The sequence below is a fragment of the Phascolarctos cinereus genome, unplaced genomic scaffold, assembly GCF_003287225.1.
Source record: "Phascolarctos cinereus isolate Bilbo 61053 unplaced genomic scaffold, phaCin_HiC Scaffold_9;HRSCAF=440, whole genome shotgun sequence".
NCBI classification, from domain to species: domain Eukaryota; kingdom Metazoa; phylum Chordata; class Mammalia; order Diprotodontia; family Phascolarctidae; genus Phascolarctos; species Phascolarctos cinereus.
The window spans coordinates 193709406-193727669 of NW_027556402.1; the positions used below are offsets into that span (position 1 = coordinate 193709406).

General features: G+C 40.0%; 1 protein-coding gene across 1 annotated transcript in view; it reads left to right on the forward strand.

Moving 5' to 3' along the window:
• Positions 1–16270, forward strand: part of HTRA3 (HtrA serine peptidase 3) — a 49171-nt gene extending 32901 nt beyond the window's left edge. Inside the window, exons 5-9 of the mRNA XM_020992281.2 lie at positions 1882–1914; positions 3340–3454; positions 11509–11557; positions 13765–13860; positions 15040–16270. Of these exons, the coding sequence (XP_020847940.1) occupies positions 1882–1914; positions 3340–3454; positions 11509–11557; positions 13765–13860; positions 15040–15205 (459 nt within the window). The 3' untranslated portion in view covers positions 15206–16270. The remainder of the gene's footprint in view (positions 1–1881; positions 1915–3339; positions 3455–11508; positions 11558–13764; positions 13861–15039) is intronic.
• Positions 16271–18264: the final 1994 nt, after the last annotated feature.

An 18264-nucleotide genomic window follows, 5' to 3' on the forward strand; every position in this document is an offset into this window, starting at 1 on the left:
AACAAATAGCCATCCAGTCTCTGCTTTGACACTAAAGAGTCATGAGAACTCACTGTATAAGGCAGGAGGAAGTTCATTTTATAGCTCTAATGGCTAAAAAGTTCTTTCTTGTATTATCATCTACTTGCTCTCCCTTTCGAGAGTAACAAATCCCTCCTCCATGGGACAATCCATCAAATATATAAAAACAGCCTTCATGTCTCCCCTAAGACACCAGGCTAAACTTCAGTTCCTTTAACTAGTCACCATATGCCACAATTTCCAGTCCCCTCATAATCCTGATTATCCTTCTCTGTACTCAATCCAATATGTCAATGACCCTCCCAAAATGTCATGCTTAGAACTGAACATAATATTCCAGACTACATCTGGAAAGGTGGTTTCATTACAGTTTAGTATAGAAAATCAGCATTTAAAAGTCATTATTGTTGTTTTGGCATTGACTTATTAAGTGAGATTTGTAAGTTCAGCTGGGAAGATGCCTCCTACCTTGGGATCCAGAAAGTTTCAATGGGAATAGGGATGAATGTTTCCTTCTAAAGTGTTCCTAAGGCTTAAGCAGCACCCAAATCAGAAACATTTATGTACTTGTGAAAAAAATATGAAGAGTTCTTACTGATCCAGAGGAACAAATAAGTACAGAGTTGTCAGAGTGTCATTGAACTTAAAAAAAAAGACTTCATGAAAAGTGTAGTGTAGTGTATATATGTATATGTATGTATGTATATGTATATATGTATATACATTTTTAAAAAACAAATTCTATGCAGCAGAAATTCACCGTTTCATTTACAATCCTTCATTTTGTTCTTCTTTGTTTAAGTGTTTGGATTTATAGATGATTATGTTCATAGTAAAAAAAAAAAGTTTTAAAAACGATGTGGTTCAGACCTTTCCTCAAGACAAATCAATGTTTAAACCTCACCTTTCCACACACTTTAGGACAAATGAATGCTAGGTAGCTGTTAGTGCTTAAAGTAGGCGAGGGGGAGGAGATGTGTATGACTTTTTTAAATATTACTTCATTAGGAAAACACATGCCTCCACTCGCACACTTCCTCTGACAGAGAGCTCACTACTGCATCCTTGAGTCTGCATAGGGTTTTATCGTTTTTCTGGGTATTTCCACATGAATAATAATCCACATTTATGTAGTTCTTTATAATTGATTTTTAAGATCCATTCTTTCTTTGTGATGGCCCAAGATAGGTTGTAATCATGTACAAAAAAAAAATGGCTATAACCTGAGACAGATCTTTTAACAAACAGACCAAAACAATCATCCATCCAAAAGAGTGTTTTTCCTTTCAAAGTTGATCCCCTTGGGAGGTTGTACACCTTTATCAGTGAATCTGCCATTTAGCAAGAACCTTTTAGGAGTTCCCTTTTGAAAACTGGGCACTGTGGTACATTGGTAAGGTCTCAGACTGGGAAGTAGAAGACTTGATTTCACTCCCCAGCTCTGCCACTAATCCCCTGTGTGACCTTGGGCAAGTTAATTCACATCCCTGAGCCTATATAAAATTGAGGATTCTCTCAGCTGTTTTAATATTTCTTTGAGCTCTAGTGGTCCCTGTTCTAAGATTCTTTCAGATCTTGTTTACTGTGTCCTCTATGCCTTCTCACTGTAATCAATTCTTAAATAAACATTTATTAAACACTTACTGTATGAAGAAAAGCAAAAACAGTCCCTGCCTTCAAGAAGCTTACCTTCTACCTAGGGAGGCAACACAATTAGAAGGTGATTAGAAGCTGTGTGCTATGGTCCCAAGGTCCCTTCCAGTTACAATGTTTTATGGCACTTCTTTGAACTATATTTTTAATATATTTTTTTCCCTAAAATTGAAAATCTAATAGTTGCCTTTTATTCCCTTTTTATAGTATGGAAACTCAGGAGGACCTCTAGTTAATCTGGTAAGTACACGATTGAAAGTTAATTTTAGATCAAAAGTCTATTTGAATTTCCATGAGTTTCTTATTAATGAGCCTGGATGTGACTACCAAGAAGGAGCATGATGGGAGAGCAAAAGGCCAGGCAAACCAGCGAAAGGATCATTAGTCTCTCCATAAAACAAGATTAAGTCTTCAATGTCAGATAGTATTACTGCTAAGAGGAGAAACTCTCAGGAGCTTTGGCTTTAGAGCTGTTTCCAAGAAGCCTGTCTATGGGGCATTTAGAATGCTGCTTGATTTCCCCAAGACTTCCACTGTGCAAGGGCCCTCCACCCCCCTCCCATCTCCTGGAACTTTAGGAGATTGGTAGACTCCTCCAAAACTTCTCTAGCTGAGCTGTGTCTGGGAACTGCGGGGACAACTATGGTGAACATCGAGGGTAGAAATGGAAGACAGAAAGGGACATTCACTGTTGGAAGATTTCTTTTTTCAAATCTAGAAATGAATGAAGCGTTTATTAAGCACTTACTGTGTGCAAAGTATTTATTAAGGATTTACTGAGTGCAGAGCACTAGAGATACAAATTAAAAAAGCAAAATAGTGCCAGCTCTCCAGGGGCTCACATTCTAAAAGGGAAAAGAATGTGTATGGAAGGTTTCAGCTTCAAGTCAGATGGAAAAACCCCAGCGTTTTTGGGGTGCATCAGCAAAGCAGAGAGAGTGCTTCTTCTCTGATGTCACGTCCACTGATAAAATCATATCAATTTCTGATACTGAGACAGCAGACTGTGCTAAGGGCTTTGGCGTCATTGAGTTAAATTAAATCATTAAGGAAATCATTTCCTCTCTCTGGGCCACAGTTTCTAAATCTGTAAATAAGTAGTTTGGACCAGGTGATTTCTGAAAAAATCTCTACCCTAATACTCTGTGATCTGTGTTCTAGCTCCGACATTCTATATTGAAAAGCGCATTCCAGAATTTTATGGTTCTAAGTAGGTTGTGACATGGGTTATTCAGACTGATGTGAGTGATGGAAGAAAACGTATGAAAGCTTCTAGCAGTGTGATAGTAAGCAAACCATTAGCTCTGTGCCTCCATTTCCTTATCTGTAAAATGCATATCTAAGGAGAATATTCCCACTCTTTTTTCTTATATCTCTTGGAAAGCCAACTCTCATACATTTAGAGGTGCTAGTCAGATTTGGGCTCATTCAGCTCCTCCTTGAGTTCGGAGAGAATAAAATGGGAAATTGGCCATTATAAGTGAAGCAGTCAGCTTTAAAAGGATACTTTGGGGAAGCATTTTAGAGTGAGGCATTTTACACTGAATGGGCAGCTGTTCCTTTTAGAAACCTGGACTAACTTTTATCTTTCTTTTTAAAAGTTGCGGGCAATGTGGCTTGCTTTATTGTCCTCTAGTGACCACTGAATCCCTTCTCTTTGCACAGGATGGAGAAGTCATTGGAATAAACACATTAAAAGTTGCAGCTGGGATCTCCTTTGCTATTCCTTCAGATCGTATCACACGCTTCCTTACCGAGTCCTACGACAAGCAAAATAAAGGTAAAGTCCCTGCCTGGAGACCTTAGAAAAACCAACCCTCAGAAGATTGGAAAAACAAAAACAAAAAACAATTCTCCCTGTAAAATGCCCACTTCCCCTGAAGAGTGAGGCCTCAGCTTCGGCCAGTTAACTTGGGGATGCAAACAAAGGCTGGTACCTGAGAATAAAGCATGTGAGCCGGCCCTGGACCAGGGATGAGACAGTGCCAAGTCTAACAACTCTCTTCTCATGGAGAGCCAAAGCAGAAGAAAATAGAGCCTTGGGCTCGGATCAAAGCAATATGTTGTGAAGATGTTGCTTGTCTTGTCTCCTGGTACTAGCTTCATCCCTTTTCCCCCAGAGGTTTTGCACAGAGTTGAGACACTAAGTGAGTCATCCCCAGCTTCTCCCTGGCTCTTCTGTGCCCCCTCACCCACCTCACTCCACACTCAGGTAGTTGCCAAACTCTTCTTCCTTCCCTGTCATCAGCAGTCTCATCTCATAGCATCATAAGTTTCAGAGCGAGGTAGGATCTCAGAGATCATCCAGTCCAGGGGCTCTTAACCTGGGCAGGGGAGTGGGGGTGGGGGGTGGTCTGTGAACTTGTTTTTTTTTTTTTTTAATATTTTGATAACTGTATTTAAATTGCTTTCCTTTGTAATCCTAAATATTTTGTATTACGTGACATGAGGGTAGTGTGAGGCATTATTGCTCTACCCTTTAATAAAATCAGTGGTGTCTAATAATGTTCCATCTTGAATTCAGGTGACTAGCCCTTCTCATGCAGAGCTTTCTCTGCTCCTACTACATTTCTCTTCTCCCCACTGATTTTTGATTTGCTGAGCTAACCTCCTCTCCAGTTTCAGCTGTTCATTTCTTGGAAATGGGAATATCTGGGTTTGGGGCTAACTCTGACTTTAGGCAAGGCATTTAACCTCTCTAAGTCTCAGTTTCCTCATCTGTAAATTGGGGGTAATAATACCTATCTCATTAGGCTGCTGTGAGGATCAAATGAGGTGATGCCTGGAATGGGCTTCACCAACTTTAAAGCACCATCAATGTCAGTGGTCACTATTTTTGTCGTCCTTTTCCCATCGCCACCTCTGTGAAACTGAACCTGCAGGCTTCTCAAACAGCTGTTAACCTTCCATCGCTTTAAAGCTCCAGTTCAGATTCCATCATAATCATCTGGGAAAGAGAAGACATCACACATAACCACTTTCCCCTCAGATCCCACCATCTAAGGATACTGAGCCCCATGCTGTCCTTCGAGTTACATTATGATCACCGTATCCAACTTCCATTTTGGTTTTCTTATTCACATATTCTCTCCAGGAGAATCTGAGCTAGATGGGGCCTAAGAGGTCACCAACTCTCCTCCCAATGCAGGAATCTCAATGGTCCTCAATATGTGCCTAACCAATATCCTCTTGAACACTGTAAGTTACAGGGAGCTTACTACCTCACCTCATAAGTAGCCCATTGTACTTTTGAATAGCTCTTATTATTAGAAAGTTCTTCCTTATATTGAGCTAAAATGTATTCATTCCTCTGGATTGTCTACCCATTTATCCTAGCATCTCCCTCTGGAGCCTCATTGTTCCATGTAACAACCTGTCATATAGTTGAAGATAGCTATAATCCCCTTCTTATCCCTATCCCACCCCAAATCTTCTCTTCTCCAAGATCAATATCCCCAGTTTCTTTCATTAATCCTCATATGACCTGGTTTCCAGTCCCCTCATCATCTGATTGTCCTCCATTGGTGACTCTAACTCGTCAATGTCCTTTCAAAAACATGAACCCGCACACTGAACGTAGTTGCCGAGATATGGTCTAACCAGAGAGAGGACAGAGGAACTGTCACTCCTCCATGTTCACACCAGACTGGCTCAAATAAAATAGATGGGTGTTCATGGTTGTATTTAAGAACATAAGCTCTTAGGGAACAGAAACTGTCCTGTACAGTGCCTACCACCTCAGCTACCAGTAAAAGAAAATACTTCGCAATCCTGTAATTCTTCAGAATACAGCCAAACTTTGTTAAGCCATTTCCCATTTACCAAAAAGGATGCACAGATTGGGTCCCTCAAATGATTCAGGGGTCTGCCATTTCCTTTAATAAAAGCATCAGATAATCCAAACTCTTTTAATCCAAAGTCCTTTTATCTCTGCATTTTAAATTAAAGAGCCTCTAATGTTTCCATTCATCACAATCCTCACCAGGAATTCTGGTGCTGTATGTAAAGGGTATGAAGCTTTCATTGGTTGTTTACAGTGTGAATAGTTAATGCCACCTTTTTAAAACCCTTGAAGCCCATGACATGTGTGGAAATTGACCAGCAATGACAGCAGTCATCTGTGAGCCCTGACCACATGGAAATGTGAGTTACTCTGAGACAGGCTATACATACGCTCCCTGCTGGTTCCTCTGGCTTCTCAGGTGTAACGTCTGGCCCCGCAAGTGGAAACAATTTGGTCATTTCCAAGCTCATGCCAGGGTTTCCAGTTTGTTGGACTTTAGGAATAGGAAATTTAATGAGGCTGAAGAAAGAATGTGGCAGGAGACTCACTGTCAGCGGGGTAAAAAGAGCCAAAAGACCTGGGTCCTAATCTCAATACTGTCCCTTACTAATTATGTAACTGCATAGGTCACTTCATTTCTACTGCCTCAGTTTTCACCTCTTTAAAATGAAGGCATTGGTCTCTGTCATCTCTTAGAAACCCTAATAATTCTAAGATCCCGCATTTTGGAAGCTGGAAGTTGGAAGAGAGCTTAATTGGCATCTAATCCATCCATACAATCCCAAGAACCCGTATCTGGACAGGAATCCCCTCTACAAGATCCCTGAGAAGCAACCATCTAGCCACTGCTCAAAGACCTCCAGCAATAGGGGAATCATTACTTCCTAAGCTAAGCAGCCAATTCTGCTTTTATACAAGATTAATAGTGAGGATGTTTTATTTTTCTTACCCTGTTAAAGTTGAAATCTTCCTTTCTATTACCATTGCTCCTATTTCTGCCTTCTGTGGCCAGGCAGGATATTCAGTCAATCAATAATCAATGAATAAACATTTATTAAGCACCTGCTGTGAGGCAGGCACTGTGCTAAGTGCTGAGTATACAAAAAGAGGCAAAAGATGGTCCCTGCCCTCAAAAAGCCTGCAATCTGATGGGGGAGACAACATGCAAACATATACAAACTATATAAGCTATTACATTACATACTATATACCTGGGTTCCTTTTTTGAGCATCAGTTTCATCATCTATAAAATGAACATAGTAATCCTTAAAATTTCCTACCTCATAATACCGTTACGAAGATGAGATAATGTATGTGTGGGAAAAAAAGTTTGTGGCCATAAAATTCTATATAAATGTCAACTATTGTATTTTTGTTAATAATAATAATGATAATAATAATAATAATAATAATAATAGTAATAATAATTCTTCAAACCTTCCAGAGAATAGAGTGCCTTCTTGAATTCCGTTTTGGATATGTTTTTTCCCAAAGTACATGTGATGGCAGCAAATCCATCCCCACAAATCTCTATGGATCATGTGGAGGTCAAACCTGCTCTGGTCCTTTTTTAGGTACAAATCTGTCATAATTTCATTGGTATAAGAAACTGTGGAAAGGGAATCTCCCTCTACCAAGGCAGATGGTCAACTTTACTTCAACTCCCCTTTCTTAGGAATTTCCCGGGCTCCTGAGACCTTCTGAAAGGTCCTCAACAACCTGCTGGGAGGTGACCTGCCCAGAACTACCCATCCACAATGTGTCAGAGGCAAGGCTCGAACCCAGGTCTTCCTGACTCAGGCCAGCCCTCTGTCCACTTTGTCACACTACTTATCACATTGTGATGTGAATGCCTTCAAACATTTCTGACTAGACCAGAAGACTTAGAGTTGGAAGGAAGTTCATAACATAGCTCAACCCCTCCCCACTCATGGCACAGATAAGAAAACTGAGACCAAAAACAAAGATATTAATTACTTGCCCAAGTTTACACAGGCAGTAAGTAAAGTAAGTCCTATTGTGACTATCCTTACTGCCTGTGTAAAGAACACTGCCCATCTCAATTCTGAATTTAGTTCTCTTTCTATTCCCAATTCTTTCTCAAGGGGAGTTTTGTAGAGTAATTAAATTAGTCCAAATTTCTATAGCCCTTTACAGTCTACCATATATTTTACATCCCTGATCTCGTATATTACATCATTTTGAATAACTGCAGTTTAGGAAATATCAGTAATATTGGTCTCATGTTACATATGGAAAACTGAGACCCAGAAAGGTGAAAGACTTGCTCAGGGGCACAGAGCTAGGAAGTAGCAATGTTAGGATTCAGGCCCAGCCTTCCTTACTCCCAATTCCAGCATCCACGAGGTTCGCCATACCAGTGCCTCTAATCTATAGTCAATGGGCGTTAATCATTCTCTATGTGCCAGGTGTTATTCTACTGTCCAAAGGTCCATTAGCACTGCTACAATCCAAACTAGAAATGAGAAGAAGTTTGCAGTGAAAACCTCATCAATTAGGTATCAACTGACCCCAGGTAGCTGTTCTCAATTAATGAGACTGAGGTGCCTGACACTTTGGATTTGATCATCTGAACTACAATTGCTGAGAAACATTGGGTAAATAGGACTCACTTTTAGGAGAAACTGCCAAGAGATTTAATTAGAAAACTCACTTCCACACTGTAACTCCCTCTCCTGGAATTTATGCAATCGCTGCCCTGAACAACAGGACCCAAGTGATGATCTTGTGTACCAACTACAAAAATTATAATGCTCAAAAATTCACTGTGTTCAGCATATAATATTTACTGAAGCAGGGAAGAGTGATTAAATATGAATTTTCAAAGCACTTTCACACCCATTGTATCATTTCATCTTTACAATAAGCCTGTGAGGCATGTAGGGCTAGTAGAAATATTCCCATTTTACAAATGAAGAGACTGAGATTCTGTGAGTAGAAGTGAATTGGCTAGAATCCAGAATCACTGTCTCCTGGTCCTCAATCCAGTCCTCTTTTCACCACACTATGAACTCATGTTTCCAGTCATGTCTTACTCTTCATGACCCCATTTGGGGTTTTCTTGTCAATTGTCCAGTTCATTTTACAGATGAGGAAACTGAGGCAAACAGGTTAAATGACTCTCCCAAGGTCACACAGCCAATTAGCGTCTCAGACAAGATCTGACCTCAGGAAGATGAGTCTTCCTGACTCTTGGCTGGTGCTCTATCCACTGAACCACCCAGCTGCTCAGTCCATACCTTTTATAAAGAGGCTTTTCAACAATCAGAGAGAAAATAAAGGATCACCTAGTTGATACTTTGTTAATTAGAAAACATATCCAATTAACCTAAATGTCCTCTTTTCCCTAACCATACATTGATTGTTGATTTTTACTATACTTTGGTATTTGAAGTATTTATGAGTCTATACCCCAGGTTAGCACACATACTGGGGCTTTTTTTTTTTTGCACCATTCAATGCACTTATCAAGTCACAGTGTATACCATAGCTATCCTCATTCCCCTTCTAGACCATACACTCCTTAAGAGCAGTTCTTTCTTTTCTGAACTTGATGTCTCCCTACCTCTCCCAGTGCTCAGCAAACAGAGATATGTGATCATAGATTAAGAGCTGGAAAGGACTTTAAAGGGAATCTTTTTCAACCATCCCATTTGATAGATGAGGAAACTGGGCCTGGTGGGGCTAATGGCTTGCTCAGAGCTACATAGGTAGTAAGTAGCAGAGCTGGCATTCAAATCTAGACCCTCTGAGTCCCAAACCCCATGTTTGTTATTTTTGATACTTACCTTCTGGTTGCCAACACTGAGAGAGGGGGTGGAGACTTAGCTACCAAAAATTAAAGTACCATTTGTCCTTAAAGATCTTACAGATGAATTGTAGTTCTAAGAAAAAGTTCTGTCCACAGAGAAGAACTGATTGATTGGCTAAAATATGTGTGCAGCTGACTTGGCACATTTCTGTTATTTCTTTAAGATGATGTGATTGAAATTAATGTGCAAAATTACTCGTCAGATCAACAGAGGACAGGTGTGGAACCAATGAAAAGGAGATAAGATGTAGATTTTTCTTCAATATACGATGGAATTTCTTAACAATTTGAGCATAAATACGTGTGCCCTTCCCCTTCTCCCTAACACTGCATGGGTTACCACAAAAAGTAGTGAATTCTTCATCCATGGGCATATTTTAGCAGATGGGATCACTGTATATCAGGGATATTGAGCTCTGGATGGAGGAATAGACTGAATGACTCCTGGGACATTTTCTAACTTTGTAATTCTATTTATTAAGAATCTGTGCCGATGATCTGGGAAATGGAGGGATTCACAGATGACAAGAACATGGTTCTTGCCCACACATAGCTTACAGTCTAGCAGAGGTGTGACATGCATACAAATAACCTAAAATACAAGGCAGAGTGTAGACTGAGCCATAGCACTAATGCCAGTTGGGTTAAACAGGTGGGAGAGGATTTTCTTCAAACACGTGATGATTTCTCAAAAGCACATGCCTGGCTGGAGTTGATATTATCTGTGACTTTATAATATAGCTTGCACAATCTTGTTAAGACAGCTTTAAAAAATAGCCCAATGAGAGTGGTGTTTGAGGTTTCTAACATAAAAAGCTTATCATATTCATTACCTCTTTTGATCCTCATAACATCACTGGAGACACAATTTATCTCCACTGATCAATGGGAAGACTGAGGCCCTGAGTTTAATACACTTGCCCAAGGAAAGTCCATGGTGGTGCTGGGGCTAGAAGCTTCCCCCTGTTTCTTGGGCTAACACTCCTTTCACTGCATTAAGCTACCTTAACACAGGGTGCCCCAAAAGTCTTAGTGTGGTTTTAGGTAATTAAGCTATAAAGCTTATTAAATTATTAAAAATAATTATTAAATTATTAAAGCTTAATAGCCTGATTGCTTAAAACCACACTAAGATTTCTGGGGGGATAGATAGCTATTTTTATGATAAAAAACCAAAACTGTATTGTCTAAATTGTGTGTTTAAAAATTTTAAATGGTAAATATAAGATTCCGCATATTGTCATATGCTTCTTTGTATGTTCCTAAGCCCCAGTAGCTAAATGGCTCAGTGAATAGAGTACTGGGCCTGGAATCAAGAAGACCTGAGTTCAAATCTGTCCTCAGACACTTAGTAGCTGTGTGACCCTGGGCAAGTCACTTAACCTGTTTGCCTTATCCACTGGAGAAGGAAATGGCAAACTACTCTAGTATCTTTGCCAAGAAAACCCCATGAACAGTATGGTCCACAAGGTCCCAAAGAGTCGGACATAATTAAACAACCAAACAATAACAATCCCCAGCATTGGCTAGACATACGGTCAATGCTGGATAAAGTGGTAAGACTCCTAGAATGTTAGACCTAGGAGGGGTCTTAGAACCACAGAATCTCAGAGTTGGAAGGTACTGTGGCCAGCATTAGCCCCCTTTATAGCATCTTCAACAGAGACTTCAGTGATTGGGAACCATCTTCCTCCTAAGGCGACTCATTCCACCAAGTGTTAATGAAACTTTTCCTTACATTCAGCTGAAACTTGCTTTACTGCAACTCCTCCTAGTCAGTCCTGACCTCTAAGGTCAAACAGAGTAAATGCAATCCATCTTTGACTTGGAAGCCCTTTAAATACATGAAGACAGTTATTAAGTCAAGATCATAGGATTCTAGTCCCAGAGCTGAAAGTGACCTCAAAGTCTCTATTTTACAAATGAGGAAAAAGAGGCCCAGGATGGTTAAGTGACTTGCCCAAAGTCTCACATCATTAGTAAGCATCTGAGGCAGTATTTGAACCCAGATTCTCTGACTCCAGAACCAAGGTTCTTCTCACTGTACTATGTACTGCATTGAACAGTGTACTATGTGAATAATAAGCCAGTTTCCTGTTCAGATCATTGAGGGTGCAGAGGAGGGATGTAAACGTTTAGGGAGCTCTGCTAGGTTCATTATCTCAAGGAAGAAACTGATCATTCCAAACTAACGATATCCTACCATTTCTTTTCCAGATGTAAAAAAGCGCTTCATTGGCATACGGATGCGGACCATTACACCAGTGTAGGTGTCTGAGGGGGCTGGGGAATCCCATAATATGTTAAGTACTGTTACGGTTGTCTTTGGGTAGTCATTCTCATGCTCCTAACTAAATCGGCTCAGGATAAAATCATAGCACGACAGACAGTCAGAGTTGGAAAGAACCTCAGAGGGCAGTTTATCCGATCACTGCCTATAGAATATTCCGTCTACAGTATCTCCAGCAAGAGGTAATTAAGCCTTGCTTGATGACCTCAAGCAAAAGAGAACTCACTGCTTCCTAAGATGGCCTGTTGCATTGTTGTACAGATCTCTTTATTTGAAGTCTTTTCTTACAATGAGCCTAACTCTGTCTCTCTGCAACTTGTACCTATCTGTCCTAATTCTGCTATCTGGGGCCAAGCAAAATAAGTCTATTCCATGTTTTGTAGGACAGACTATTAAAAACTTAAAGGCAGAGATCAAATCTCTCTCTCTCTCTCTCCCTTTCACCTAAGACCCTTCTTCTGTAAGCTAAACATTACAGGTTCCTTCAGCCAGGTCCTTGGGCAGCTAGGTGGTGCAGTGGATAGAACTCTGGCCTTGGAGTCAGGAGGACCTGAGTTCAAATCTGGCCTCAGACCAAACACTTGACACTTACTAGCTGTGTGACCCTGAGCAACTCTCTTAACCCCGGTTGCCTAAAAAAAAAAAAAATAGGTTCAACCAGGTCTCATCTGATAGTGTCTTGTCTTTTTGCCATCTTGGTTCCTCTCCACTGAATACATTCCTGTTAGTTTGTGATTGCACATTTGAAAATGTTTTGAGCCAAATCACATCTGTCAGAACACACCAACTACATGTGACAAAAACCTATAATTATTTATTATGTGAAATCAAGATATCCTAGGGCAGATTTGGGGAACCTGCGGCCTTGAGACCCTACGTGGCCCTCTAGGTACTCAAGTGTGGCCCTTCAACTGAATCCAAACTTCACAGAACAAATCATTTCATTAAGGGGATTTGTTCTGTGAAGCTTGGATTCAGTCAAAAGGCTACATTTGAGGACCTCGAGGGCCCCATGTGGCCTTAAGGCCACGAGTTCCCTACCCCTGTCTAGGAATACCCTTTCCAGGGTAGCACCATAGGGAATAGTTGTATCTTCCACACTCTGTCCCTGGAATCTCCAATCAGATATAGAACCTTGGGCTGAACCCATATGGTGATTTCAGCGTTCCTGTGTTCCACTCCACCGCCTACCTGCCCTGCAGGCAGTCATACGAGGTTATAAAGAAGCCTGATCTACAAACTGCAGTCTCCAGAATGCTCACTTATCTCCTTCCTTGTTCTTCCTTCCTGTCCCCACAAAAGGCTAGGCTCTAGGGTGATTATGACTTTATAAAGGGCTTTCATTGTTTTGAACTTATGAAGGAAAGAATTTATTCACACCTCTCCATTTTCAATTGTAAATGAAACAATTGATTCTTATATTTACCTCTTAGAAATATATCTGAGGGCTACAATGCTTTGTCTGTCCTCAGTCATCCACTACCACAAACGAAAATTTAAAAATCAATTTAACTTTATTTCTTCCTTCTCTTCAAACCCAATTCATGTCCTCTATGCTACTACTGGAACACCCTCCTCCCCCCAAAAAAGAACAGAACTTAGAACTTGGTACCTGTGGGGTTGTTCATCATATATAGTTTATAACAGAACAGAGTAGGCACTTAATAAATTTCTTTAAATTGAATTCAATTCTTGGCTATTAGGGGAGTAAACATCTACTCAGAAAAGTTCTTAGGAAGAATATATTTATACAGCAGATTCCAAGGACCTCCCAACCTACACTTTTGTAGTTCTACATCAATTAGAACCATTGGGAAAACCTCCCTAGTTACCACATGTACTGCAACTCTCATTAATTATTCTTTAGCTGTCTCTGTTATTTAGTTGCATGGAGTCCTAAAATGTTCAAGACTAAACAGACCTTAGAAACTAGAACATCAGAGCTGGAACAAAGTATGTCTGAGCTAGAAGGGGCTTTAATGTCAGAGCTGGAAATAGTGGGTGGGGTGGGAAGGGTTTCCAGACAAGTGATCTTTCCACTACAACCTTGTCATTTCACCTCTGAGCAATGAAGGCAAGGTCTTTGATTGTCTGAGCCTCAGATTTCTCAGGTAGACCTTAAGGTAAATTAATGATAACAGTGTGGGTTTTGTTTTTTGTTTTGTTTCTTAATCCCTTTTCAGTTTGGTGGAAGAACTGAAGGATAACAATTCTGATTTTCCTGATGTCAGCAGTGGGATTTATGTACATGAGGTTGTCCCAAATTCACCATCTCAGAGGTGAGCAATTAAGAACAGTTTTGAGTCATTCAGACACTTGAAACCTATTTAGATTTATGTCTCTAATTTAACTTGTGTTTTGTAATTATTCAAGATAAAGGGTGTTAGGGTGTGATTGTTTTTTTTGAACTTTTCATGATAAACCAAGAGGAATGCTAAATTGGGGCATTTGTTTTACTTTGACCATGTGTTCAGGATCAGGGAATTGTTGATCATTGGGAAGAAGCTGTGTAGTATAATGAAAAGCATATTGATCTGGGAATTAAGAGATTTGTGAGTCAGGGATTTGGAGTCATGTTTGAAGCTCAGCTCTACCATTTACTAGCCGAGTGACCCCCATAAGTCTTAAGTTCACTGGGATTCAGTTTCCTCATTTGGCCTAGATTCTTCCTAAGGCCTTTCCAGCAATAACATCTTATGAACCTTATGACCCAATTCAGGAGGGGGATATGTGAAAAGAGAGCAAAGTAAAATGAGTCTAGGTCAATCCAGATTATGTAAGGCCTTCAATTCCAAATAAAACAGTTTTCATTTTGTCCCAGAGGCAAGGAGTAGCCACTTAAGTCTCTAGAGTAAAAGAATGGTATGGTCATTAGAAAGGTCATATACATTAGAAAGGGCAGCTGAGTATCTCAGTGGATTGAGTTGGTGCCTACAGTCAGGAAGACTAATCTTCCTGAGTTTAAATCTTTCATTTATTGGTTGTGTGACCCTGGACAAGTCACTGAACCCTGTCTGCCTCTCTTTCCTCATCTGTAAAATGAGCTGGAGAAGGAAATGGCAAACCACTCCAATATCTCTGCTGAGAAAACTGCAAATGGAGTCACAAAGAGTCAGACCTGACTGAAATGACTGAACAATACATATTAGAAAGATTACTTCTGTAGCTGTGTGAAGGATGAATTAGAGAAAGGAGAGACTAGAAGCAGAGACATTAATTAGGAGATTATTAAAATATTTCAAGCCAAAAGTGATAAAACCTGAATTAGGATAATTATATGTAATATTTCCATATCACCATATTGTGTTGCCCAGGCAGCAAAAAGTAGCAAAAGTATATTCTCAAGTTCGCCATCTCTAAATTGAACAAAGTTAAGAATAAGTAACCTCAGCCACAGCTGAACACCTGACCTTACACCACATGTGAATTGTAATTATTCCAACTGATCTCCTTTGCAGAGGAGGAATCAAAGATGGAGACATCATTGTTAAGGTAAATGGCCGTCCCTTGAAGGACTCCAGTGAACTTCAGGAAGCTGTGATGAAAGAGTCACCCCTACTTCTTGAAGTTCGAAGAGGAAATGATGATTTGCTCTTTAATATTGAGCCTGAAGTGGTCATGTAGAGGAAGGAATCTCTATGTGCTATTGTCAGCTTCTTGGATTCTGGAATGTTGGATACCTCTTCTTCAAATTAATCCCGTTTCCTGTTGACTAACGACAAGGTGGCCTAACACATGTGAGCCTGAGCCATTTCTGTACAGGGACAACCCATTCTCATGTCACAGAATTAAAACGATGGACCAAATTTTGTCTTTAGTGGAGCCCAAAATACCTTCTATTGGAGTTGCTCCAAAGAATAACAACCAAAGGCAAAATTGGACCCTGTGGTTCTGAATTTTAGTGCTAGAGTATTTTAAAATTATCTGTAGTATTAGAAAAAAAATAGAGAGTCACAATATTTTCCTCGTACAGAAGCTTCTGAGTGTCACCCGAGAAAGAACCAGTCTCCAGGAACCCTATTGCTGGTGAGGAAGCCATATTCAAAAGGGAAGATCCCATCAGATTGGTTAAGATCCAAATCTCTGTGCTGTAGCATTAATCTCTTTGGATGGAAAGCTGTGCTTTTCATGTCCTCTTGAATGTGAAATCATATTTGGAAACAGTTTCTCCACTTTGAGTTCAATACAAGGCTGTCAGTGGAGAGATTTGTGGCAGAATCATAGACTTGTAGAGCTGATAGGGACCTTGGAGATGACCTAGTATGGTGGCCAAGGCCCAGAGAGGGGATGACTTGGCCAAAGTCTCACAGCTAGTGGCAATGTGGGGACCAGAACTTAGGTCACCTGACTCCTAATTGAATCCATTTGCCACCATGCAGTCTCACCCTTCTCATGACCCTCAGAAGGAACAAATGTGGTAATTGGCTGCAACAGCTGACACCTAGGTCATGCAGTGCTGGAAGAGAGTAAATGATTCTTATAGAATTAATGCCATATATGAAAAAAAAAAAAGAAAAAAACATGCAGATGATGTGAAAAAATAACATGCCTTTTTTTTTTTACATTTTGGGTATAGATTAGTTTTACATTATATTGGCAGGCTTTACTGTAAAATGAATACTCAGTGTAGCTTGTACTGTATGTTTCTACTGTAAGAAAATATTAAAGTTTACAAGCAAATTGTTCTTATACCTGTGCCAGAAGCTTTATTTCTTTTTCTGAGCCTTCTCAGCTGCTGCTGCTTTCCTGGGGATCTCTACCCAATACAATGTCACACACAAAACAGGTACTCAGAAAAGAATTCTCTAGCCCTTTGACCACTTCTATTTTATATTGAGAGTAGATGAGTTGTTTTTATTAGACATATGCTATGTCCAAACTGGATGAGACATAGAGTGTAGACTGACAGAGCTGAGCAGGGCAATAGAATATAAAACATAGGGTATGAAAGCTGGGAGGGATCTTAGAACTTAGAATATCAAAGCTGGGAGAGACCTTAGAACTTAAAATGGCAGAGCTAGGAGAGACCTCAGAACATAGAACATTAGAGCATGAGGGACCTTAAAACATGGAACAGAGAGCTAGAAGGGACCTTAGACCACAAAATGGGCTTTCTAATAGGTCTTAGAGACCATTCAATCCAGCCCCTTTAAACATTAAAAGTTTAAACAACTAAAGAAACTGAGGCACTCAAAAGGAGCAACTTGTCTAACATCACACAATTAGTTAATAGGAAATCCAGAATTAAGTCTCAGGTCACCTGACTCCTAGTACAATGTACTTCTCACTATACAATGCTTTATTTCCTTTAAGATTGTTCCATATTATATTTGGATTTAAATTTATTTTTAAAATGTTAGTACTCAGTAAGTAGACACTACATTTATGATGTAGTTTTAATAAAGAGTTAAAATTAAATTATAATTATAGAAAAAAGAACAAATGGCTAAACCATGTCATTTCAGTTATTCATGGGCAAACTGAGAGTTAGGCCTTCCTAGCCAATACCAGGTAACACTATCAACCTGGCAGAAGGTTTCTGAATTACAGATGTTAGGCCTATAAGAAAATAAATACCCTCTTTAGGTTTGCTCAAGCAAATCCAAAACCTATTATGGACCAGCAAATATTACTGGGCCTGATCTAATCAGTCAACAAATATCTGTTAAGAACTTTCTATGTGCCAGGTACTGTGCTAAGCACTCAGGATTCAAAGATAAAAAACCATGGTCTCTGCCCTCAAGGAGCTCACATTCTAATGGTAAAGACAACATGCAAATAACTATGCAGATAGATACAAGCTACATGTCACGTCGTGGTAATGGCAAGTAATCTCCAACGGAAGGCAGCAGAGAGGAACATGAAAGGCCCTTGGGCAGAAGGTGGGGCTTCAGCTAGGTCTGCTGAGAGCCAGGGCATGGTAGAGGAAGTCTGCAATGAAGTCTGGAAAGAAATAAGTAATTATTGCTCAGACTCTCTTGCCCAAATCAGGCCAACCAATGGGCAGCACAATTCAGTCCAGTCAGTCAATAAGCATGTATTAAGCACCTGCTATGTACCAGGCACTGTGCTAGGCTATGTGTAAGCATTTATTAAGTGCCTACTATTGTATATGCAAGGTAATAGTAAATATGGCTCTTTAAAGTTTGTAGAGCACTTTACATATATAATTATCTTATTTGAGCCTCACAACAACCCTGGGTGGCAGGTGCCATTACCATCCCCATTTTTACACAAAGGAAACTGAGGCAAACCGAGGTTAAGTGACTTATTGTAGATTTCTAAGGCAGGATTCCCAATTAAGTCGTCCTGACTCCAAATACATCCTCTGTGCAATGTGCCTAGCAGCATGGATCTTCTGCTGAAGATGTAAAGACAAAAAAAAATCTCCACTTACTGGCTAGATGACCATGGCAAGTCACTTAGCCTCTATCTACCTCAGTTTCCTCAGCTGTAAAACATAGAAGTTTTCATTCTGTTGAGGGATACAACAGATACACAAAATAGTAAATACAAAAGTAACAAAAAGTCATTTCAGGAGGTAGAGAACACAGAAGGAAGTGTAGGGGTGAAGGATCTGGAAACGCCTCTGGAAAGCTAGTGGCCTCGACCACAACAAACTTTAGTAAGGGCAAAGTTCCCTACACCTACATAATACAAGCTAACACCTATGCACAATTTGA